At 41.3% G+C, this 24,209-nt stretch overlaps 2 protein-coding genes across 5 annotated transcripts in view; one reads left to right on the top strand and one right to left on the bottom strand.

The window, feature by feature from the left end:
* Nucleotides 1-17,229, top strand: part of MAPRE2 (microtubule associated protein RP/EB family member 2) — a 101,121-nt gene extending 83,892 nt beyond the window's left edge. For all 3 annotated transcript variants that reach the window (XM_017831835.1, XM_017831815.1, XM_017831824.1), the window contains 3 exons: nt 4,429-4,568; nt 9,043-9,201; nt 14,290-17,229. In XM_017831835.1, coding sequence (XP_017687324.1) covers nt 4,429-4,568; nt 9,043-9,201; nt 14,290-14,361 — 371 coding nt within the window. In that variant the 3' untranslated portion in view covers nt 14,362-17,229. The remainder of the gene's footprint in view (nt 1-4,428; nt 4,569-9,042; nt 9,202-14,289) is intronic.
* Nucleotides 17,230-18,112: 883 nt separating this feature from the next.
* The window catches only part of LOC108505606 (ethanolaminephosphotransferase 1-like), a 56,919-nt gene continuing 50,822 nt past the window's right edge, over nt 18,113-24,209 (bottom strand). For both annotated transcript variants that reach the window (XM_017831798.1, XM_017831805.1), the window contains exons 9-10: nt 21,980-22,162; nt 18,113-20,839 (exon numbers count right to left, since the gene is read on the bottom strand). In XM_017831798.1, coding sequence (XP_017687287.1) covers nt 20,774-20,839; nt 21,980-22,162 — 249 coding nt within the window. In that variant the 3' untranslated portion in view covers nt 18,113-20,773. The remainder of the gene's footprint in view (nt 20,840-21,979; nt 22,163-24,209) is intronic.

Here is a 24,209-nt window from a genome sequence, read left to right as displayed (position 1 = left end):
GGTGGGAAGACACCTCTGAGATCGTCCAGTCAAACCCCTCTGCTGAAAGCAGAGTCACCTAGATCTGGTTGCCCAGGACCATATCCAGATGCATTTTGAGTATCTCCAGGGTTGGAAACCCCCTGGTCTCTCTGCATAGCTTGTGCCAGTATTTGATAGCCCTCAGAGTGAAGAAGTTTTTTCTTATGTTTAAGGGGAATTTCTTGTCTTTCGTTTTGAGCCCATTGCCTCCTGTCCATTGGGGACCAACTGAAAGGAACAATGAAGTGTTTCCATCTTCTTTGCACTCCAGGCGTAGATAGGATCCCCCTGAAGCTTCTCTTCTCCAGGCTGAACAGTCCCAGCTCTCTGACTTTCCTCATATGTGAGGCGCTCCAGTCCCTTAGTCATCTTTGTGAGCCTTTGTTGGACTGTCTCTTGTTGATCCATGTCTGTCCTGTACTGGGGAGACCTCAACTGAACCCAGCACTCTTGATGTGCATCAGCAGTGCTGAGTGAAGAGGGAGAATTAGCCTGCTGGCAGTGCTCTTCCCAATGCAGCCCAGGAGGCTGTTGGCCTTCCTTGCTGCAAGGGTACCTTGCTGGTTTATGCTCAATTTAGTGCCCACCAGGATGCCCAAATCCTTTTCTGCCCAACTTGCTTTCCAGTCTGTTGGCTGCCAGGATGTTCGGGGTCAAGGGGTGATTCCTCTCCAGGGCAGGGCTTGGCATTTCTTTTGAACATCAGCAGTAAGCTTGAAAAGGAATTGGTAGTGGGAAACATTTATGGTGCTGATTACAATGCAGTTCTTTCACTGATCAGTGAAAAGAGCTGGTTATTGGATATTTTTTAAATAAAATATCTGTATAAAATTTTGTACTTCCTCAGAATATTTAAGTGGGTTATATATAAATATTGTCATAGAAGATATGATGTTGGAAAGAATTTAAACTGCTCGGATTGTATAGTCCCTCTGAGCAATGCATTAGAAACTATTCCATGATTGCACTAATTGACTGCAAAACCATTGCTCAACAGCAAGTCATTAAGATCTACCAAGATCTTTCATCTCTTGTTTAGATATCTGGCTGTGGCAAGTACTTAGCACTACCCTACCAGCCAGCATCCTTTAATTCTTATATGAAATTAAGCTTTAACTAGAATGGGAGGCTTACCTCTGAGCTGATTCTAAAACTGATGTTTCAGAATAAATGTGCAGTAAAGCTTTTTTTTCCCTCCAGGAAATTTTAAATTAGAAATCCGTAAGCATTCTCTGTTGCAATTAAGTTCTGTCCAGCTGTTGCTGATACCATCAAGTATCTACTTAGCCGGTCTTTATCTGTGTGACTGAAATTGGAATATCATGTTCATTTAAGATCCTGAGCAGCAGAGCAAAAGTGGATTTCTTTTGACTTGTCTGGACGTCATAAAGCTCAGTAACACTTTGCTGTAGAAATTCAAAAGGCTTTGTTGTTTTCAAAGGAGGGCAGAGTACAATGCAGTGTATCGGTGCTATCCAACCCTCGCTGTCCACAGGCAGTGGGAATGTGGGTTTGCTCTGCACGCTCTGGGAGGGCCCCTCAGCTGCAAATTAGAGAGAATACCTGGGGATTAAAAGTTTGTGCCTGCTCTGTCCTCAGCTGTCTCTGATGGTTAAAAAGAGGTGTGCACTTGATGATTTGGCTTTCTGTGATCAGTACTACGGTCTGCAAAGAACTGTCTCGCTTGACAGGGCCATCGAGCATGAAAGGGAGCAGTATGCCAGTCCTGCACAACACCTGTTGCTTAGGTCTTGCACCATGACTCCCTGGGAGAAATGGTGAAAAGCTGACAGGCCAAGGGATGCTGCCCTAGAAGAGCTGAACAGCTTCTCCAGTGCTTGTGTGCAGGTAGAACAAGGGTAGTTGGTAGAGGGGGGAGCTGCATTTACCAGCCAAGGTTTCACATCTGAAGGGCCATAGCTTGTTTTAAGCATTTACTTTTCAGTTGATACCCTGAACTGTGTAGAACACAGTAAGAAATAAATAATCGATTCTTTGGTTTAGTATACATAAACTTTATTTTAAGTGTTGTACAGGTGAGTGTTGCAGTTGTGTGTGATACAAATACTCATGAAATAACTTGTGACCCAACTAGAATGCTAGAGTCAAAGTGATTTTATTTCACATGTGTGTTTTTCATTCATATTTGACATCAGTTTTCTTCTGTTTGTCTGCTAATCCAAATGAAAATTATTTTTCTGGCTCTGAGAACATTTTAGCAATCCTGCTCTGAAGTAGCTGACTTTTAGTTAGTCAAAATATGGGCTGAACCTAGAAAACACTGAAGGCAGGGTACTAAAGTTTAGGCAATTTCATAAAGAAAGAAATAGCACCAAAACATCTTGGCATTTTTAATGTTTTTTCACAGATGATTTATTCCTTGCTGATCTAAGTACAATGTGAAAACGTTTTATTTCTGACATATATACAACACTGAATTTTCCCAAGTTTATTGAGTCTGTGTGCTGTAGCTGAAATCTGCTAGAGAAGAGTTTGTGTATACAATTAGACATGGAAGCTGTTGGAGTCACCAATTTCTAAAAGAAACAAAACAAAACCCAAGAACAACAAACAAACAAAACCCACAAAAAAATCCCACCAACATACTTTTCTTTTTCTTTTCTTATCTGCCTTATATAAAAGAGCATAGAAAAGGAGGATGGCCATCTTGCACAGAAATGTTTACATGTTAACTGAATTATCAAGTTGTTTGTGTTCCGTTGGCATTACATGACCCAGTTAATACAGAGTTATCCTTTGGGGTGGGAGGAGATGCCTGTTACAGAGGGAAGCCTGTGACTAAATCAGGAAAGCTTAAGCAAGCTTGATTAAATAACCCATTGCTGCTCTCCTTTCCCATTGCTTTTCAGCTCCTCCCGTGAACTGCTGTCACAGTTCTCAGGTCAGTGAGACTGTGACCTCCACGGTCTGGTCATATGGACAGCGCCACAAGATGTGTCTCTCCCTGTCCCTGCCTCCTTGCAATTTCTTCCTAGTAATGCCTTTTTGTGCTGCATTTGTTTTACAATTAATTTCTTTATTAAAGCATTGTCTGACACTGGTGATACATCATGGAAATGAGAACTTAGAACAATTTGTAATGTGCCATAAATCAAGTAATTGTTTGGGAGGAGCAGCTGGCTAGGAGGTGTGTGGTAGAAGGTGGCTGCAAATTTCTCTGGAATTGGTGAACTGCAACAAACTCAGAGCTCAGCTGTGCTTGCTGGATTAGGGCTGTCTCTTGTGTGGCCCAGGCTTCAGAGTCAACATCATTTGATGGTGGAGGATGGGTTGGAGCCTGTCAACACATCTGGACAACTGTACTTTGCTATCTGTAGGAAACGGTGATAAACATGGGTGCTACTGAGCAGGACTTCTGATTCACGTCTGCTTCATAAATCAAATCAAATAGGTCTGAGGGAGGCTGGGTTTGTGTTCTGTCTTCTTAACCAAACCAGTTTCTGTACCAGATGTCTGTCCGCTACATCTCAAATTTATTCCTGGTTGGAGGGAATAAGGAAAAGGCTGAGTCAGAGTACAGTGCTTATGGGAGCTGAGGCAAGGGGGACGGCTGTGAGCCAGGCACTCACGTACTGGGCTGAGCGACTAAATCAAACAGCCAGCGTTGAGGAGGCGAAAGATGGAGGCAGAGCAAGGCGTGAGGAGCTGGCTGTGAGGTTCCTGTGAAGGCACTGCAAAGCCTTGCACACAACTGTTCCTCTGCTTGGGCGTTTGTGTCCCACAGTCATTGGGAAAAAGAGTATCTGTATGCACTTGTTAATTGCCATTTTTGCTGGTAAAGATGTTGCTCCGTATTCTTGCAGATTTGCAGTGCAAGTAATTAAAAAGAAATAGGAAAACCTAAGCAGATCAAAACTCATCTTTTGGTCACTGTGACCAACTGTGAGTTTGCCAATGGGTTTAATTCTTTGTGCTCTGTCTGAATCTCAATGCCCCTCTCTCAGGGATGGTTTACATTTGAGAATGAAGAAAGCACAGAGGCAGTTTAGCTGAGTTTGTTTCAGGTCTGTCTTTCTCCACGGAATTTGAGGGATAGCTGCATACACTAAGTAACGGACTGGGAGAATGGTCTCTTAATGGCACATTATTTTGAAGCTGAAAGCTGCTCAGAGCTAAGGGAACTCTATATTCTTGGTTTGATGTTTGTTTATTTTGGTTTTAGAGTTTGTTCACTCTCAGTAGCAAACTCAGACTGCTAGGAAATGTGGTTTTTCCTTTCCCAAGGTATAGCAGCACCAGAACTTCCTCCACTGTCACCTTGAAGTAAGAGAGAGAATGGCTGGCTGTAAAATGAATTCTTTTCTTGAAGTACCAGGTTAATAGGAATGCATTTATCATAGAGATCAATCTTGATTGATTGATTTATTGATTTATTGTGGTTTGCAGGTGCTGCTAAGTCCAGTCCAGCTTCTAAACCAGGATCAACACCTTCTCGCCCATCTTCAGCAAAAAAAGCTGCACCCAGCAGCTCAGCATCCAAATCAGATAAAGATTTGGAAACTCAAGTCATACAGCTCAGCGAACAGGTAAATTTGCTCTGGGCACAAAATTAGATGCATTCATTGTCACAGGCAGGCATGAAATCTAATACTGTCCTCTGTTGAATGATGCTCTCCAGAATTATGAAGGGACAAAAGTGGAAATAGCTCAGCTGGAAAGAGAAAAAAAAGATTTATTGTTAAAAGTAAGATCTGGGAGAGATGACTGGTGTTTGCCAGTATTTTTAAAAGAATATCTTAGGAGTGACAGGTAAGTCTTGCTGAAGTACAATAATTTTATTATGTGTTGAAATATATCTTTTATTTCACTTGGATGGGAAAAATACCAATAGTGTCTTTGCTCTTGTGTATTGCAAATGAAATAAATCATTTAATGTGTCATTGTGGAGAAGACAAGCCCATTTGTAATACCAAGATGTTCAGAGATTTGCAGATGAATTGAGACTAGTTCATTGCACTCTACATTCTGAAAAGAAGGCATTAAGAAGGTAATATGCCATTTTCATTGAAAAATGTGACCTCCTTTTGTGAGAATACTTAGGTATATTATAAATAATGTTCTGCAATCTAGTTAATAAAGCTTCAGAATTTCTTTATTGTTAGAAATGTAAGGGCTTCATTTTTGTTTATGCTCTGCAGCGTTACACCTCTCTCATTACTAGACATGCAAGAGTGTTTGCACTGAACATGAATAAATACCTGCATCTGGCTCAAGACTGTGCTGTCAGAATGGTGTAAATGCCGCTAGTATAAATGGGGCCTGATCCCTGTATTTGTCCTGGATGAGGGAAAATGGAAAAGAAAAAAAACTGTTTTAGAGTTTGAGCTGCCTGCAGCTGCATTCAGGAAATGGTTGTTATTCTGGATCGTGTATAATTTCCCACAATTAAGGCCATTTCAGTTTCAGATTTTCACTGACCAGCAAAGATTTCAGTTTGTTGGGGCACTGTTTGCAAGTTCTTGGTTAATGTTATGCACTTAAAGATGGTGGATGGATAGCCACATCCCAAACACAGCATACTGCAGATTCTGGGTATCATTCCAAGCAGCAGGAAGCACAACAGTGTCCACCAGCCTTCCCAATGGGCTCTAGATAGTTGCTGTAACAGAAAAGTTTTTGAATGTTGCACAAGAAATGGATGTTTATATTTTTCATGGAATCCCTTTTTCTTTAATCACTGTCGAGTGGAGTTCAAACGTCAGCTTAATGCAACTTAAACCGTGACATCTGTTCTCAGAAGTCAGAATGTGATTGCTTCAGGAGGAAGAGTTGGTTGGCATCTGAGCCAACCATAAAAATATTTGATCTTTACTGAAATAAGCATTCACTATCACATCCACTGCTAACAGATTCCTAGCATGTTCCATGTGTGAAAACCTTAAGCTTTATGTACAAATAACCCTGAAGGAAAAGTGATAATTTCCCCCATCACGAAAGAGGAGAAGAAATTCTGAGGATTTGAAAAGTTGATGCTTTAATAGCTAGTTTTTAAGAGACATCATCTAGCTGGAGTAGTCTGGAAGGCTTTTTTTTTAATGCTGACAACATTCGGTATCTCATTTCCCACTAATGGATACTTGTGCACCCTTGGCATATAACATGAGCCAAAAAAGTTATGCTGCAAAGCAGCTCTGAGCCAAGTTTTCCCGACCCCCCATCTGAACATGCTGGAAGAGCCAAATTGCCTGGTTTTTACCACTCTCCAGCAGTTGTGGAGATGAGGGCAGCAGCCACTTTTACCCAATTTCTGTCTTTATTAGAAGTAAGAAGTGTTGAATTGTGTCTTGGATATCAGATTCCTATGTGGCTATAAGAGTCTTTTTTCAGACCTTTCATGGATAGCAGCTAAGGGAGATTGAAGTATCTGAACTTCCATGCGATTTGTAGCGGAAAATTTTAATTAGTGGGGATGTCTGTACACTGTGTTTTACCATAGCATAGCTTAATGAGCTATTTGCAATAATTGTAAGCTGTCCCTAACATTTACTAGTTCAATGGCTCCCAACAATCTTAAAGTTTCTCTTAAAATTATCTTTGATCTGTGCTAGTAAATTAAACACTTCCAAGGAATGTCACTTTGCACTGGAACTTGATTACCCATAGCATTAAAATACTGAACTGGTCCCTGCTGTGTCTTTGGTCTTTGCCAACTAGCACTCACCCAATGAGTGTCTCCGTGCTCCTGAGGAGACAACACAAACCAGGGGCCATTACATACAGAGAAGGGACCTTTACATATGGAGAATGGTCCCAGGAACCATTAACTGTATGTGGGTAGACACGAAGTTTCTGAAAACAGCACCATCTTGGCTGTGTGCCTACAGTTGTGCTTCGTCTCCAGCGTGGTTCTGCAGCCCTGTGAGTATTCATGTTATTAGTAAGTGCCATCAGAGAAAAGACCAGTTAGTGAGAACTGCTGCCTTTGCACCCATTAACTGGGTTGCAGAGGGGTCCTTTTGGTCCAGAAGCAGAGCGTGGGAATTGATGTGTGCTGTTCCTACAGTATCAGCCTTTTGGCATGTTCATGGAAGGAAAAAGTAGGATGTGATGTGCTAAATATTGAAGAAATATGAATTCATATGAATTCATGTGGCACAGGCAGGTATCTGATATGTAACTGAAGAAAAGCATATCTGTTTTGGTTATAACAGTGTTTATACTGTAGCTAATTAACACTGTGTATGTATGCATAGTTCAATGGTTTTGTTTCTTTAAACAGAGCAAATGTGATAGAATGAAAAATGGGGAAAATGTCTTCATAGTAAATAGGTCAGAAAAGGGAGATGGTCTGAGCTATTAGCTGCCAATTTTTCAGCTGAAGTTCATTGTTTTCCCAAGCTCTAGCAAGCACAGAGCAAGAGATCTGGAAGCAGTTACATTCTTGTTCTATCTGGGTGCAGGCATTGCTCTCAAGCAGTATGCTGTGGCAATCCAGGAGGCACATCCTAAGTGTGAGGTCTTCATCTATAGACCGGAATATTGTAAACTCCTGTTTACTATTTTGCTATTCCTAGTTTTGTGAAAAAATAATTAAAGTTGCCTGATCATTATATCCATCATGGATTCAAACTGTCAAGGGAAGATTTGGGTGTGACACTCAGGCAGCTGGTCAGAAATGGATTAGTACATAAATGAGATGCTCTGAGATCCTGCTCTGGTAACAGGTCAGTTCTGCTGCTTGATGCCTTTGAGAGTGCAAACAAAGGTCAGAAAAAGGCATCACTAGCTCAGCAGTTATGGAAAAAAAACCCGATAGGATTTAGTAGGCTGTCAAAGCATTGTTTGAACTCTGCTGGTATTTTTACTAGTGAAGGAAATAAATTAGCTTGCAGTGGAACTGGCAGCACAGAACTTTCTATTAAATTGCATCAGTTCACTGAAATGTAGTCTGATACGATTTATTTAGCATGTTTTATTTAGAAAATAATTTTTATAATTGCAGACTTTAAAGTGCTAATTTGGCTGTAATTGGATGTGATTGGGGTCAGTGTGTTTACTATAGACAGCTTCGTCTGTGATTGTATATATTGGTTCTTACAGTGCTGTTCTCCAAATTTGTGAGCCACTTACACATTATCCTGATTGTGTATAACCTGCTAGACAAAAAATTATATGTTATGCTCCCACAAAATTGTTCTTTTTTAAATATATATGTGTGTATGTATATATATGTAAAAAAATATATTGCAACATCTGTCATGATTTTTATGAAGCCTAATCATTAACAGCTGCATTGCCCATAAATTATATGCAGCAGTCCTAGTGGTGAAATTGAGGCTGACAGTATAGCTTGAAGATTCTCATGAACAACAAGGCTGCGAAGAGAAAGGTACTTAGCATTTGAGAGAATTTGTTGATAGAAACAGCGCATCAGTCAGAGCACAAAGTCCGTGGTGCAGCCAGTCATGGCACCAGAGTGCCAAAATGCAGGTCTGTAACAATATGGTAAGTGGGGAGGCAGAACAGGAGAGGTGGCCAACCAACACAGCAGAACTCACATTTGTAACTAGAGGACGTTTTAATTTCCTAACTAGACCAATTCCCTTTGTGAGCTTTTCTGCTAATTCTGTGTATTTTTAGGCAAGAAGATATTGTAGGTTTCCCAACAACTACACATTAATACAGGCAAAACAATGCAAGTACTGAGCTGAAAGTTTTATTAATTACCATTATGTGACACTTCTGGCAGCCTTGTTAGGAGACAAGGCTGAAGTAGCTCTGATTTCTGAACTGCTGCTTTGGGCTTCAGTATAAAAGGGCACTGAGAAAACTGACCTTTAAGGATCAAGGTTAAGATGTATCCAAGATGCGTAATGGGGGAGCCCAATTTTCTGTTCTCTCTATGGTTCAGTCTAGCACTTCAGAAAAAAAGTGGACTTCATTTTAAGCTATACCATTGAATACGTATGTAAGATTGTTTAGCATGCATAATTTTAGACCGAGTTGTTTTGTCTGTAGTGCACCTCAAAACTGATGCATCACGTCTTGGTTTATACGCAGGTACATTCGTTAAAACTTGCACTTGAAGGCGTGGAGAAGGAAAGGGATTTCTACTTTGGCAAATTAAGGGAGATTGAACTTCTCTGCCAGGAACACGGGGGAGAAAATAATGATCTTGTCAATCGGCTAATGGAAGTCCTTTATGCTTCAGAAGAACATGTAAGTTCAAGCTTAATGTCTTTCATTTCAACAAAAAAGCTTAATTTCATAAAAAATTATTGGCACAGTATTGAGTCATGTCCTATATTTAGGTCAGCAGAAGTGTAGCAGCTAGGATTTCCATGACTTCTCCCCCCAAAAAGGAAGTTTGCATTTGCAAACAGCAGGCTTTTCAGCTTGGGGAAAGGATTCCTTTTCCCTGCTTTTCAGTGTAGGTTTTGTGTTCTGGGCTTGCTGATGTTGATCTGAAAGGGGAGGGTCTGTGTCACAATTATAAATTGACTTCATATGTTTCTGAGCCTCAGTTTTGTTTTTTCATCTTCCCCCATGTGCATAAATTCTTTTACTTGTGTTCTTTAATGTGTTGAAAATCACAGAAATTCTGGCAGAGGTGCTTTCGGTGTCTACAGCTGCGAACCTTCTCTAGCCCATGTGGCAGTGTTGGAATATGTATGGTACAGGTTGCCAAGTACATGATTATATCTACAGAGATAATGCTCTTTAGCATTTTTTATCCTCTTGCTATAGGCAAAATTCTTCCTTGTGCAAACGCAATAATCCTCTATTAGCAAAATTTCAGAAATGTATTGTCTGCAAGATTAAGCAAGAATGTCATTGCGTCTTAGACTTAGTGTTGTGGACACTGAACAAAGCAAGAAGCAGCAAAGGGTGCTGGTTAAATTCCTCTGAGACATTCAGGGATAATGATTCAGTGAAGATTTAGCTGAACTACTCCCATTCATGTTAACTAAATCCCTGTATGGATTGTACTGACAATTGACCCTTCATCCTTCATTGGATGATGGCTTTGGCTCCAGAGTGTATAAGCATCAACTTAATCTCTTGGCAACACTGTGGCACCATAGGCCGTCTTATATCTGTTTCCAGAAAGCTGTTGCAGCAGTAGTCAACTGACTTAAAATTTTATATCAGTAGTGCAGAAGGAACTACTAATTCACGTGCTTTTCTAAAAAAGACTGATGTAGAGCATTAATGGTTGAAAGTTAGGTGCAAGAGGGCCACAAGCTTGCTGCTGACAGGGACCACTGCTTAGATGAGAAGTGACAGGGTAAAGAGGATGTGTTAAGTGGTGCGGGACAAGTGCTAGAGAGAAAAAGGAGGAGGAAACCATTATTTTCACAGGAATAAACAATAAGACAAATTTGCCAGGCATGTGATAACAGGGTGAAAGTGTTACATATATATGGTGGTCAGAGAAAATGTCTTCTGGATTCAAGAACAGTGATTTATTTATAAAGCAAAGCCATAAAAATCCCTCTTCTCCCCATACTCCTGCCACATCTGTCTGTCTGTTGGCTTAAATAGCAAAGCGATTCCACAAGGAATGCATTTGTTGCTTTTCTTCCTGCAGTTTTCCTTACTGGCGAACACATTACAAAATTTTCTACAAAGTTTTCTACAAAAACTTCAGTCCATATCCTAGTGTTTTATCTGCTTCTTCCCTCCAACCCATTCCCTGTTGCAATCATCATCTCTGCCTGCATGTGAACTACATACAACAACTGTGCCTTTATCTAAAAATGTGGTTGCAGTTGGGAGGCCGGGTATGTCACTTCAGCAGGAGAGCACTCTCTTTCACAGAGGAATACAGAGGCCATTCCTCACACAATTTTTTTGTATCTTTTGGTGGAAGATTTGGTCTCCTCAGCTTAGCAGATGGACTGTAATTTGCTGTGGAAGGACCCCAATGCATTAGCACTAAATCAAAGACTGGTTTGGTCCTGATTCAGATCCTACCTACTTTTTAGGTTGGGACCTTACTCTCTCATTGTCCTGCTTTAGCTTTCAGATCTGTTTTGTGGTTTTTTTCTCTCTCTCTCTGTAATGAATTTGACCCAAGTTAAATTCTTCATCTTGCATCATTTTGCAGGTTAATCCCTTGGTAGCAGCAGTTTGTCTTTCCCAGTCTCCAGCATGAGGCTGTTATGTGAATTGTGTGTAGAATTATTCAGAATGCAAGTATAGAGCATAGTCCCTATAAAAAGCATTCTCCAGAGGTTTGATGTAGTATTTCATTGAAGGGATTTTTACCAGGTTCATGTCTTGGAATGGGGAGTGGGGCAAATATTTTTTCCAGAATTCCGATTCATAGTGTATTTTCAATCATGTCACTTCATAAGCTTCTGTTTTGCTTCATTCACTAAGGGCTAAATTTTTAAGACTGATCCATTTCTTTTTTTTGTCTTGTCAGTTTTGGTGAGTTTGAGCAGCACAAATATCAATCCATTTGAGTTCCTTGTCCATAGAGGCTCCCTTTTCTTTTCTCTGTTACAGTTCTGTTTTAAACCTCATCGTTGTCTCTGCTTACCCAAGAGGGATGTAGTATCTGCTACTGTCACTTAACATTTGGCTGTAATCCACTGTAATTTTTAATTACAGATTGCTCATTTGTAATCTTACTTCTTCATCAAAAACATCAAACTCGACAGAGAACAGTGCTAAAAAGGCTACATTTGGTTGGTGAGAAGATGTGGCTCCTAATTCTTATGCTGCGACTGCTGTAGACAGTGTCAAGATCTCAGTGTGTAAAGCATTTGGTCATATGGTATTACAGTAGGAGAGCTTCAGACTGATGGACAAGAAGAGGCTATATGTGTAGTTATGAAACACACAGACATGTGGGTCATGGCATAAAGCAGAAACTTGGGAAAGCTTTTGCTTTCCTACGTGAACTGTTCTGGTTCAGTTCATGTAGAATTTGGGTGAGTTGCCCACGTTTGATATCTCAGTTTCCCAGAGCAATTGCTCAAAATACAGTTGGTTTGGTAACTTTCTGCTCTAGCAGCTACTCCTCTGCTGCTACTTTTGGAAAAAGACCCACTCTCCCCAACACCTGGTTTTCATAGTCTAGCTCTTCAATCTACAGGCACACCTGAATAGTTTGAGGCAGATGGATTTAAGGGTCAAAAGGGAGCACCTCTCAGCATGGGTGACAGAGATGACCATGGTCATGTGGCTCAAGCCAGAAATAAATGCTCTAAATAGATCTTCCACTACTTTCCTTATTAGGGGATGCTATTCAAGGAGATTCCACAGTCCCAAAGTAACTGGGCATGGCGACTCTTGTCTTTCCCATTTCATGTATTTGTACAAGCTATACACACTGAGAAGCATGTATCCCAGGTCTCAGAATGACTTCTGAGGGAGTCAGTCACATAAGATTCACTATTTCCATCAAAGGTAGACCTGGCCAGAGAGGAGCCACCACTCCTCTTCAGAGCTGTGGAGTATATTCCCAAGCCAATTCCCATGGTTAGAGGCTTTTCCTTTTGTATGAATGAAAAGGGAGCATGTATATGTGACCTATAAAGTCCACATGAGTGGGCTTTCTAATAGGGGTATCACATAAACTGGGCATACAGAGAGTCTGTGCAACATGTGCATTCCAGAGCAGATCACCTCAACACATAAGGAGGGTCAGGATAGATGGGGTTAAGGTAACATTGCTCATTAAACAAGCTTCAGTTTTCTCACCCTGCGAGGCAGGGCCACGTTCTCACAGCTGTCAGCTCCTCTCTGTGAAACTCTGTTCTCTGCAAGTCCCGCACCCTTGCAACCCGTCACAGAAGTTGCAGTTTTTAGGTACTGTGCACAAAGCTGTTTTGACATGATGTACCTACTGTATGTAATAAGGGCATCATTCCCCCCAAGAGGCCAAAAGGTGCTAAACTTCAGTTGCCCTGACCGATACGTGGCTTTTACCTGAAAATGGCACCTGAGTGATAGAGAGCTTGCTTTCAGTTGTAATTGGCCTGTTTCTGTTCGTGGCAAACAGCTGACTATTTTCATTGTATCAGCAACTATTAGGAGCCTTATTCTCCTGCTCTTGCCCTTTAGAAATACAAATATGTTATTGCCAGAAGCGAATTTGCTTATTTCATAAGCTGCTCTGGACTATTGTGGAAAAAGTCAAATCATGGCCTCACTTTTCTCTTGATTTTTGCCTCAAATTTGAAAACTTAGCAGTATCAATGTGTTCAAGTTTGTTGCTCAAGCCACTTGCTTCTAACGAAATTGCTGGGAGCCAGGAGAGTTCTGCACAGGTACTGGACTGGGGATGCACTTGAATGGCAGCTCAGTGTCTTGGAAAAGTGTTTTCCTTCAGAGCTGCCAACGGCAGAGTGGTACTAATGCAGGGCAGAGCATATGCGAGAGGGATCTTTTCAGTGAACCATGCTGTGGAAAAATGGAAACCACTTGAGAGGAAAGCTGTAAATGCAGCTGTGCTTAATGGGAATCCAGAAGGGATGCTCGAAGGGTCAACCAGACTTTCTGAACTCAGATAACATCCAGGTCAACTCAGGATACTAGGTCTGTTGTCTCTAACTTGGAAGTTGTTTCGAACTGATATCACCTTGAGTTGGATTTGTCTTCCAGTGGAAATGTATATTCAGAGGGACAGCTTTGGTGCATAAGAACCATTTGTAAATGGGAAGTGCTTATTTGGTGATTAGTGATTTTGGCAGTAGCTTTATAAATCAGTGAATACTGGACTCTTCCCCCCCACCTCCCCAAGAAAATGTGTATGCAAGCCTTTGGGAGTTAGCATGGGTGTATTATTTTGGGGAAAGTAGAATGCCTGACCTCAAAAAGGAGGCTGTGTTTAATTTTTAAAGCAGGTGATAGCACAAGTGTCATGTCCATTTAGTGATATAAACCCAGAGTGAAGATTGTGTGAAAACCACAGCAAACAGGTTCAGAAAACCTTGGACAAACTGAAAATGGGAGGATATCAGTATTGTATGATACAGCATCTAGCTGTTGGCATATCACTGTCTAAGTATTAAAAATGTTTGCTTACCAGAACAGATATCGCTCAGTGATGTTGAAAGCTGACATTTTTTTCTAAGGAAATATCAGTACTGCATATGCCTCGATTAAAAGTAAAGTAAATGCATTTTATTGTAATACTACAAGAGACCGCTTTTCTTAGGTAACAGCCCCTTTTGTACTTACTTGCATGAAAATTGTAAGTTAAGATTTATGCTACAGTGAGCACCGTGGGGCAGGATTACATGAGGAGTGCTTTCTACTGAAGAATGTTTTGGGGTCTTTTTCTCCCTACAGGAGAGCCACACAGATGATCATGAAGGTGAAGAGCAAGTCCATGAACAGCCCCAGCAGCAGGATGAGTACTGACTCATGCAGCATCTCTGACAATTTTCGTTTTGTGTTAGAACTTTCTTCTGGAGAATGGAACATGTGCGGCCTCAAACTTGAAATCAGTTCACTCCCAGTCTGCCATTAACATTTATGTACCATAGTGAGTGCCAGCCAACCACTGCATTCTGTACCAATACTTTGCCAAGATGCATTTGCAGACGTCCTCTTTCAGTGTATCTTCCCAAGAGGTTGTAGGGCTACATCACCTACTGTACATCACTGCAACTTCACCACTTGGCTGCTTGAGATTTGTTCTGCTCTTTAAAAATATATATATTTATTTTTTTCTTTTTCGTCTTAAGTATGATACACTTGTAACTTGTTCTAACATATTTATATTGGCATTTTGTGTGGCAAGAAGTTCCGTACCACTAGCTGTGTTTCTCACTTTGTGGTGCTTTCGCGTTTTCTAGTACATCTGCCTTGGGGCATAAATTTGGTCAAAAAATTGGACTAAAGGGATACAGTGGATGTCATACTCAAGCCATAACGATGAGGTGTGTTGTGGAAGAAAATACTCATGTTGCTCATGTTTATTCCTTTCCTGCCTTCACAGGCAGAGCATCTGTTTCAATGGGAGATTTAAACCCCTATGTTAGAAAGCTGCGTGGTATGTTTTTTGGCTTATTTCTGGAGAAACAGATATCCACTTAAGTTTTTTGAAAACTCTCCCAGTTTCGTGACTAGTAAACAGACATTTCCCAGCTTTTCTTCCTTCCTGAGGAATCCAGTCCCAGCTCCAGCTGCAGCTCTGCCTCCGCAGAGCTCAGTGCTGATGGAGGAGAGAAATCTCCTTGACACAAGTATAGCTGCAGGACATGATTTCTGCCATCATCCTTGGCTTCCCACCCCTCAGAAAAGGACAAAGTAGGCCAGCCATTTCTTTTTGCTTTCTTTCTCCCCTCCACTGCCCCATCCATAAAAGTATGGAAGACAGAAATTTTCTCACTAGTGCAAGGTATGGGGAAAAACTAGCAATAGCACTAGCCCTGAACCCTTCCCCAAACCCTTTGTAAGTGAGTCATGGACACCTCACGGGTTTGAGGCTGCTTCCAAAGCATGGAGAGGCAGTGAGGAGTTCTGGAGACAGGGCACTCATAAGAGGGGGACCATCTAACATAAAGGGACAGAGCAGCTTCTGCTCTGGGCTGACCTTCCTTCATCAAGGCCCTGGAGATGTCTGTAGTGAGAGTGTTCCCTTCCAGTGCGGTCCCATGACCCTGTTCTAAATGATGGTATTTTATAAACAGTGGTATCTTGGAGTATATAAAGCATTCCTCGTTCTTCTCATAAAACTGTGTGTTGTAATCTCTCTGATTATTTAATGCTTGGTATTCTTGGTTTCTCACTTGATCTTCTGAACTGGAGATTGCTATGCTGATTTAGCAGGTACGTCAAAATCCCATCCCAATTGGCATTCACTGAAAAACTCCAAAGCCTGTTGAACAGCTAAATCATTTTAGATGTTCATAGGCTCCTAAAGTGTACGTTCCCAGCTTATGGTTCCATGGAAAGGTTTTCAATTAATCAACCCTCGGGCACACACAAGCACGACACATGCAGTTTTCCATTCCTAATCAATCTTTTGCAGCTAAGTGGCTCTTAGTTAAATGTGAGAACCCTGCTGTTGTGTTGCACCACCGAAAATATATAAAATACTGTTAAGCACTAGAACAGGTATTTCCAGTTCCTTAATCCTCCCCCTGCACAACAGAAGAGTTTCTGGACCCTGCAGGCTGAAGTTTTGCCAGCCCTGCAATCCAGTACTGACTTCACATCCTACTCAGTGATGAAGTCAAAGTACTTGCAACCTGCAGGCCAGCACTTTCCTCTCCCGTTTCAATTGGTTAAAAATAAGGTCTGGTTTAATTATTTAAAAAATGTGTATATTCCAAAATAAGTATTTCCAAGAATCACCACAATGGGGGAATTGTCATTTTTGTTGTATTTGTGTTTATTAGAACATATGTACTTATTACAATTGTCATTGTAATAAATGGTAGTTCTTCATAATACTGTTGAAGAGCAGTTACTAATTTTTTTTCCAGATTCCAGAATGTCCTTTAACCTATATGGGATCTCTGATGGGGCAAGGAGTTTGGGATCAGGCTATAAACTTAATTTCATCAGCATCAGTCTCTGCTTACTGCCATTCATCCTTCTGCTAATACTTGAGCAGATGCATGGAGAGCACTTCAAGGGAAAACATTTTTCTAAAGGTGCAAATGGTTGGGGTTGCTGAGCTCCCCGGACAATTCATAGCCAGGCTGTTGTGCCTCTCTCCTCTTCTCTCTTTTGAAGCATGTATTAAAAAAAAAAAAAAAAAAGAAAGAAAATTTTTAAAAAAGCTGCACTTAATTTCCTGAAAATTCCTCATATCCTGTTTCTAATCAGAGGACCATAGCCCTCTCACTGCTTGTATCAAGGGCAGAGTGACTGATGTAGGGAGCTGGGGCAGTGAAATACCTTGAGGGCACTAGAAATTTGGCTGTGCTGAGGGGAGAGCAGTGTTCTGAAAGGGGAAAGAGTTGTCCTTTTCCCCCCACCCCCTGTGAGTAACCCATTCTTCTGTTATGGTTTTAATATGCATTTGTAATTACCTTTACTAAATAGCACACCATAAAGCTTTGGTTATATATTAAATGTAAACTGAAAGGAATGTAAACATATGTATTGTTAATTATAAATAGATAAGTAATGGCATAATAGATACAAAAAAGGTCTTATTCAGATGTATCAGTCATTTTACATTATCCACAAATTGTCGCATGATAGAGTAGATTTTTGTCTGAATATGTGAATAACTTGACTTGCGTTTATCTTTTTACATATTTAATAAAAAAATATATGTTAAAATCTGTCTAGCTCTAGAGACTATTCAGAACATTCTAAAGTAATACTTTTCTGGATAAAATACACATTTTTGATTCATCAGGGACTGCATATGGGAGCAGGAAGAAAAAGGCAGCTGCGTTAAAAAACCAAAAGTTCACTTATCCTGTGTGTGTGTGGGTAGCATCTGTTTCCCCAAGAGCTCAGCAACTGTATCCCCTTCTATAAATCAAAAAGAAAATGCATGTATGCCTGTGCATGTAAACAGCACATTTTTCTTTATGGTAAATGCTTTCGGATTTCAGAGTACTAAATCTCTTGTGTATCAGTTTTGATACAACAGCAAAACTGGCAGCGGCCAGGAGGTGAAGAGAGTACTACAGCAAGGGCACTGAAACTCCCAGTGGACTTTCCTGCAGTGGCCAAGTATTCAAGGATGAATCTTCGGTGCAGTACCTAAAACCTGCCTGCGTTTCAGATTAAAGTATTAGGCTTTTTGGAATAAAAGGGGGGAAACTTCATTGTAATTCTCACTGCTCTGATCTTTTGTAGCATGAGCAATGTTGCCACAGTAGTTACTGCTCAATCTCCAAGGCTTCAAGCCTTGGCTCAGGACCCCTTTGTTGCCATGGTTGTGTGCCACCAGCCTGGGCCCCACTGCTATCAGGTATTCCTGGGGCTGAGGCCAAATTTTGCTTAGCCCCGCTCAGGGAAGGTTTCTAATAGAGGGGGTAGGATGAAGCAGGGATAGAGGAGCCCATTTCCAACCCAGGTGTTCAAACCTGGGAGAGCTGCTCTTTTGAGTTGCTTTTTGTAAGACTTGGTGGGGAGGCATGTCTTTGGGCTAGTGCAAATGTTCCAAAGCATAAAAAAGGTACCTGTTTTCCAGTTCAAAACTTTCTGCCATAATGTTGCAACAAAAAAAAAAATCTTTGTTAAGACTATTAGGTCATCTACATAGTTATCTGACTTTGCAAAATAAATCTGTGACCGTACCACCCTATGAGCAAAGCATTTTTTATTCCTGTTCATTGAACCAGCTACCATCGAGAATGGCTAAAAACTCAAAATATACACTGTGCAATACATGATTTCTTTTTATATATGTCTTTATAGAGATTGTAGTGACAAGTTCCTTTAAAAAGGAAAAATAAATTATTTGCCATGTTTTCATATAGAAGGTGAAAAACTCGGCCAGAGCCTAATGTCCTTAAAAAGTGACGCTGTATTTCTCTTTAGAAAGGTACAAGTGCAGGCAGGTTGTGGTATTTCAAGTTTTATAATTTCATTTAATGAATATTTCAAAATACTCCATTACAGTGCATCAAATAGTGCTGCTTCTGTGACCCTTATTTCCAGCTGTTTCCTAATTAAGTGCAAGACAGACGTAAAAGGGAAGCCTGTCCACAGAGTTTCTCCAGTACAACCAATTTAGAGGTAATTTTATTGTATTCTAATTCTTTTCTCTTCAGAACTTCCTCCAGACACTTGTGATGGAAGGGTGAAATATAAACTTCCTTTATAAAGTAGCTGAGACTTTTATGTCTCTGGTATTGGATGTAGTATTTAATTCCATCAAACATTGACACTGTTGGGTGCATGCAACAACATTAAACTTGTCATTCCCCTTCAACACAAACTGCCTTTTCTAGCAAACTTCATTAAATAACCAGCCTTCAGACTTATTCTGAGAGAGTCCTTAGGGAGTGCCTTGGTGGACACCCCACACTCCCTGGGCATCATGCAGGATAGGGGCATGCCTACCGCACCAGTGGGGAGGAAGGCTGGAAGATGTCTCTTGGGGCTGGACCACAGTAGTACCAAAGGGCATGGGAGCCTCCCTTCCCTGCAGAGCTCTTGGAAAAACCTCTGACTCTGCATTAACAGGATGACCGGTCACCTCCGCCCAACTCAAAGCTTAAGCTGCTTGAACTGTGACTGTAGTCACATGTTCATTTGGGGGATGGGACCCTCAACGTGCTCATTTGGTAGGTGGAACATGCATACTTTCAAATCACGGGAAACCTTCCCAGTCAGTGTGGATTTCTGCTTTGTGATGAGGGGAAGCTGATGTGCAGGCCTGTCCCCTGGCACTGCAGGAAGGGCTGCCAGGGGAAATCACCTGCTGATGTTGTGGGAGGACAACTACTGTAACAGGTAGCACCAGCTTAAATTGAAGCTGTTCATATGACTAGTCAGTGCTCAGCTGAAAATACTAATAGAAGCTACTGATATAAGGGTAAGTTAACGGGGGGGCGGGGGAAGAATGATCAGGCTAGTGATAAACCCAGAGAAATGGTCTAAGAACTGAAAAAGTTGAACTTAAGCCTTAGCAGCTCAACAATTGTGCTTTTACCTGGCTTCTGGCAAGCAAAATAGTTAATAAATATGCCAGTCTGTCAATCACATCCCTCTGTGCAAAAAATGTAATCTCATGCTTACCTTGGGGAATGGACAGATTGTTTCATTAGTGCTTCAAGACCACAAAGTCCCTCTGGCTAGGGCAGCATATGAAAAGAGATGAAACTCAAATTCTTACTCCTTCCTCCAAGGCATGCAGAAAACCTACATGTATCATAGATGAAGTGAGCAGTTTACATCTGCATGCAAATGTGTAACGTTTGAAAAAAAAAAAGCTCTTCTTGTTTTTTTTTCTTTTGTCATTTTCTAAACCCACAAGAATTTCCTTCAAGCACAAATAATGGTTTGTTTTGCATTTTGCACTCGTACATGTTTGACCTAAACTAGTTTTGCAGTGAAATGTGTGAATCTTTGAAGGTTTGCTGGCCAAATTTATTTTCAGCTGGTTACCTTTGTAGAGCTACTGAAATATCAACAATGTGCTTGTTACTGCCTAGGAAATAAATATAAAGGTCAGCTGCTGCTGTACAGAGCCTGCATTTCTGACAGATACAGGTCAGCTGAGACTCATCTTAATGCTGAGAATGGGAAAAAAAATGTACATTTCAAAAACACTTTACCCATAGCTTTCTCAGCTCATTCTCTTGTCTTCACACATTCATTTGAGGTGAGGAAAAGACTGAATGTGCATAAGCCTTTCAGGAGGTTGTATGGAAGAAATGAGTTGTGAGAAAATAAATACGGAAAATGAAGCAGGCACAGATGTCTGAGTGAGGAGGACATACAGGGAGTGTTTGCATTGCTGGAGTCCCATTGGTGACTAGGCTGGGCGAAAACCAGTGGTGGTTATAAACCACCAAGAAGCTTATGTAACCTGGCATGAATTTATCCAGGACTTTGGACAAAATGGCAAGGAGGAGGAAGACAAAAGCTTCAGAGAGGCCAGTAACACAGCATTAGTGTTAGAAGAGAATAAATGTTAGCAGCAGAACAACTTGGTAAACACTTCTCTGCTGGACAGGAATCTTCCTCTGAGATGAAGCATCTTGCTGCATAGCTCATTGTCGCAGTGGTTCAGATATCTGTACTGTTCTATTCTTTGGTTATTTTAATCAGATTAATTCCAACTGTTTATCACATCAGAAGAGTTGCAGATCTCCACGTAAGTGTTACAGTCTGATCATAGTGCAGGTGTTCACTCTTGGATGCGTTTCTTCAGGGAAAAGATGTAAATGTTCAAGTGCTCACTCAGCTGCCTACCCTAAAGAGAAATCATGGAGATTAGCAGCCTGTTTGGTACGTGCTTCACAATTCACTGCCTCTCCTTTCCCAGTCAGAGGGGGGAGGACCCAACCACAGTCCTCGTGCACTTGGGGACCTACAAGTACACAAGGACCTGCAAGTATTCAAGCAAGAGAGCTGTAGTCCTTACATTCCTCTTGCATCACACCGATGGAAAGTTAATTTGCTACAGACCAGATTCACAGATGACATAAACCATGAGGGAGCTGGGCCCTCTCAGTCAATAGTGAACTTTAACCAGGTATTTCCATTCTGACCCTCACCAGTTGGCCCATATTGATGCTGGGGTAGACTCTACTATGACACCAATGTCTGCTGACAAGTCATCTTTCAAAGAAAATCCTTACATCCCAATGGTGTGTCTTATATAATGCTGAAGAACTCCCTCTGAAATGAGATTTTTGCTATGCTAGGTATTTTATCTAAAAGCAAATTCCCATGAAAACACTTGCTAAAGGATTATTTGACAATTTAGAGAAGAGGGCATCAGCAAAGTAAAAATGAATTTAAGCAGTAATTCAGATGACAATAAATGACAAGTCTGAGATCTAGCAGACACAAAAATGCACTGGTAAGACTGATGAACTGGAAAACTGTTCATGTCTCCAGCTTGAGAGATGCTAACGCAGGGCCAAGAAAAGATTTGAAATTAAACAGCTATTTTGCCTGCAGATTCAAAGCAAGGTTGGCCTTATTTTATTAATTCTATTCATGGCATTTTGCATTTTACCTTGCTAGTTTTTCAGTCAGGTAACCTCAGGAAGAAGAAAGGCCAAAAAAAGGGGTGGGAGTGTTCATGCCACGTGGGTCAGCTGCTACATAAAACCAGTCCATAAATATTCTGATTGTGATGGGTTTAAAGCCAAAACCATTTGGGTACATTGGAACAATTCAAGTCATTGAAGTTGTTGCAAAAAGGCACTGCCTGTAATAAACTGACTTTTAACTTTAGACTAAATAAAAAAACACAAAGAAAAAACCCCCTAATTGAACTTTCAGACTCCCAGACACCGCCCCAACTAGAAACTGCTCCCAGACCCCATCTTCCTGCCCACCCCAGGGCAGCTCTTCTGTGGCTGCTTTGGAGGCACCCGCTCACCACGCAGACCCCGTAGTGCACGTGGGCGGCCGTGACCAGGGCGGTGAACACGGCAAGAACAGCTTCTTCCATCCAGCCCAGCAGCCCGGAGATGGCTGCGTACACCACCAGTGCCAGCGGCAACAGGAACCAGTGGAAAAGCTCCGGCCGGGTGCCGCTCATCTGGCAGATGATCACCTTGCACTGTTGGAGCAAAAGGGGCCAGGTGAGAAGTGCTGGGTCAGTCCCGGGGATCCAAGTAAAAGTACATCCATTTTCTCTGTGGGTTGCTTTGGATGAGGGGAAAACAAGGCTAGAGTTCAAAATGGGGCTTGTTTCTGGTGAGAAGATTACTATAGGTGCATCTTTGTGCCTCACTCTGAGTCCTAAAGGACATTATTACAAGTAATTTAAAATACACACTTTTCTAGAGACAGTGTTTTGACACACTTGATAAGCTGAAGCACATCTTCACAAAAGGGGAGTTTGTTTGCCACCTTATGTTTTTACAGAGGCTCGTAAAGTTGTGATCCCAAATCAAATGTGCCACCACTTAATCACTGGGAGAGCATAATGGCATTTTAATCACATGGCATGACTGAAATGTCTTCTGCTTCATTGTATAGAAGGGAGGGAATACAATATATGACACTTTCAAATCCTGTTTTTCTTTTCTAGCACTCCTTCATGTACTAAAACACCATTTTCTTGGCTCAGTCATGGCAGCGGATTCCCTGGAGATGTAGTTGGGGGCCCACGGAAAGGGATCCCACTCAGAATGACGGAAAAAATGAATATGTGGTGCATGATTTAACTGAAAGCAATTAGCTTAATTCTACTGAGTTCTTGAAACCTAATGAGATGAAGTCACTTGAAGTTCAGCATTTTAAAACCAGTTAAGCACACCGAAGTGTTTTGCCTGGTTTAGACTCCTTAAGAAATGTGTCTCATATACACCATGCCCTTTACAAAAATAAAAAGGAATTTAGGCACATCAGAAATATTTTACCCATTTAAGTTTCACTCAAAATTGAAATGTGGTTAAAAATAGATTTTATGTATCCTGAGAAAAGTAGAAGAATGAAAAACTCATTCCCTGCGCAGCGCCTGAAATCTTATGACAGCAGCAGTAGGAGTCTGACCATAGGGAAAAAATACTGGCTTTACTGCCCGTTCTGTTCAAGCTGAAGAATGCAAAAATAAACCATGAAAAAATAATTAACTTTCAATAATGGAAGAAGTAAGCATTTGTACCTAAGGTTAATATTTGCACTTACAATGCATTCTCAGTATTGATTGTGAATTTTTTTAATACCACTAGTTTTATGGGTCCTTTGGGAATCATTCCAGAGGGTATCAGAAATTGCTAAAGCAATCTATATGCTATAATTTTTCTGCTAAATAATTGCACCTGTCCAGAGGTTGAATTTCACATTGTTTTAAATCATTAGTATACCATGCTAAGTACAGTACTGGATAAAGATCGCTTATTAATATTTGGAGCAATTCACCTTCAGTGTATCACAGGACTGCAAAATGGACTATGCTCTCCGATCCTCCCTCAATTCCTTTTTTCCCTTGGTCCTGAAGCACTGACTGACACTACAAGTGAGGCAAAAACAGCATTAGGAGATGAAAGCACTGGTGTCTGAACAGGGAAATGGGAAAGAAGAGGTAAGGGACTGTGCCCTGTGCTTTTCCATCCCCCTCGCCTATGCCTTTTAGTGCTTCCCTGGCCCTGCTGAAGTTAATCCTCTAGCGGCTGTGGTTTGTGCCCTGAGTAGGGCCTTAATGTCTTCTCCCTTAACCATTTTCCCTGGAGACATTCCTCAAGAAGCATCTCATGAGTCTGAGCTGCTCCAGCTCATAATGGCAGCCACCGCGTCAGCCACTGTGCTCCTGCTATGGGGATGGCTCAACTGCCCTCCATGGGACTTACCCACTCCACCACTCCTCCTGGACTCAAACACGTGCCTCTGAGGGCTTCCTACATGGGAGCTGTGGCAGCTGTGCTCTGTGGTGGTTTGCTCGGACCTGGATACTTGTGACACTTGCTGTATGAACAAATCTCAAAGCCGGGTCAGCTTCCTGGCAAGAGAGGCAGTCAATCCACAGGCAGTCCCACTGCCAGCTGTGGAGACTGGGAAAAGAAGTCCTCTTCTCGTGAGTAAGCAGCTTTCCTTTTTTAGGCCTTGGAGGACTTACTTCCTTAGTTTAACCAAAAATGCTGGATATAGCCCACCTTTCTGCC

Source organism: Lepidothrix coronata, unplaced genomic scaffold, assembly GCF_001604755.1.
Source record: "Lepidothrix coronata isolate B3197 unplaced genomic scaffold, Lepidothrix_coronata-1.0 Scaffold6, whole genome shotgun sequence".
Classification (NCBI taxonomy): Eukaryota; Metazoa; Chordata; class Aves; order Passeriformes; family Pipridae; genus Lepidothrix; species Lepidothrix coronata.
This window is presented reverse-complemented; position numbering and strand designations above follow the sequence as displayed.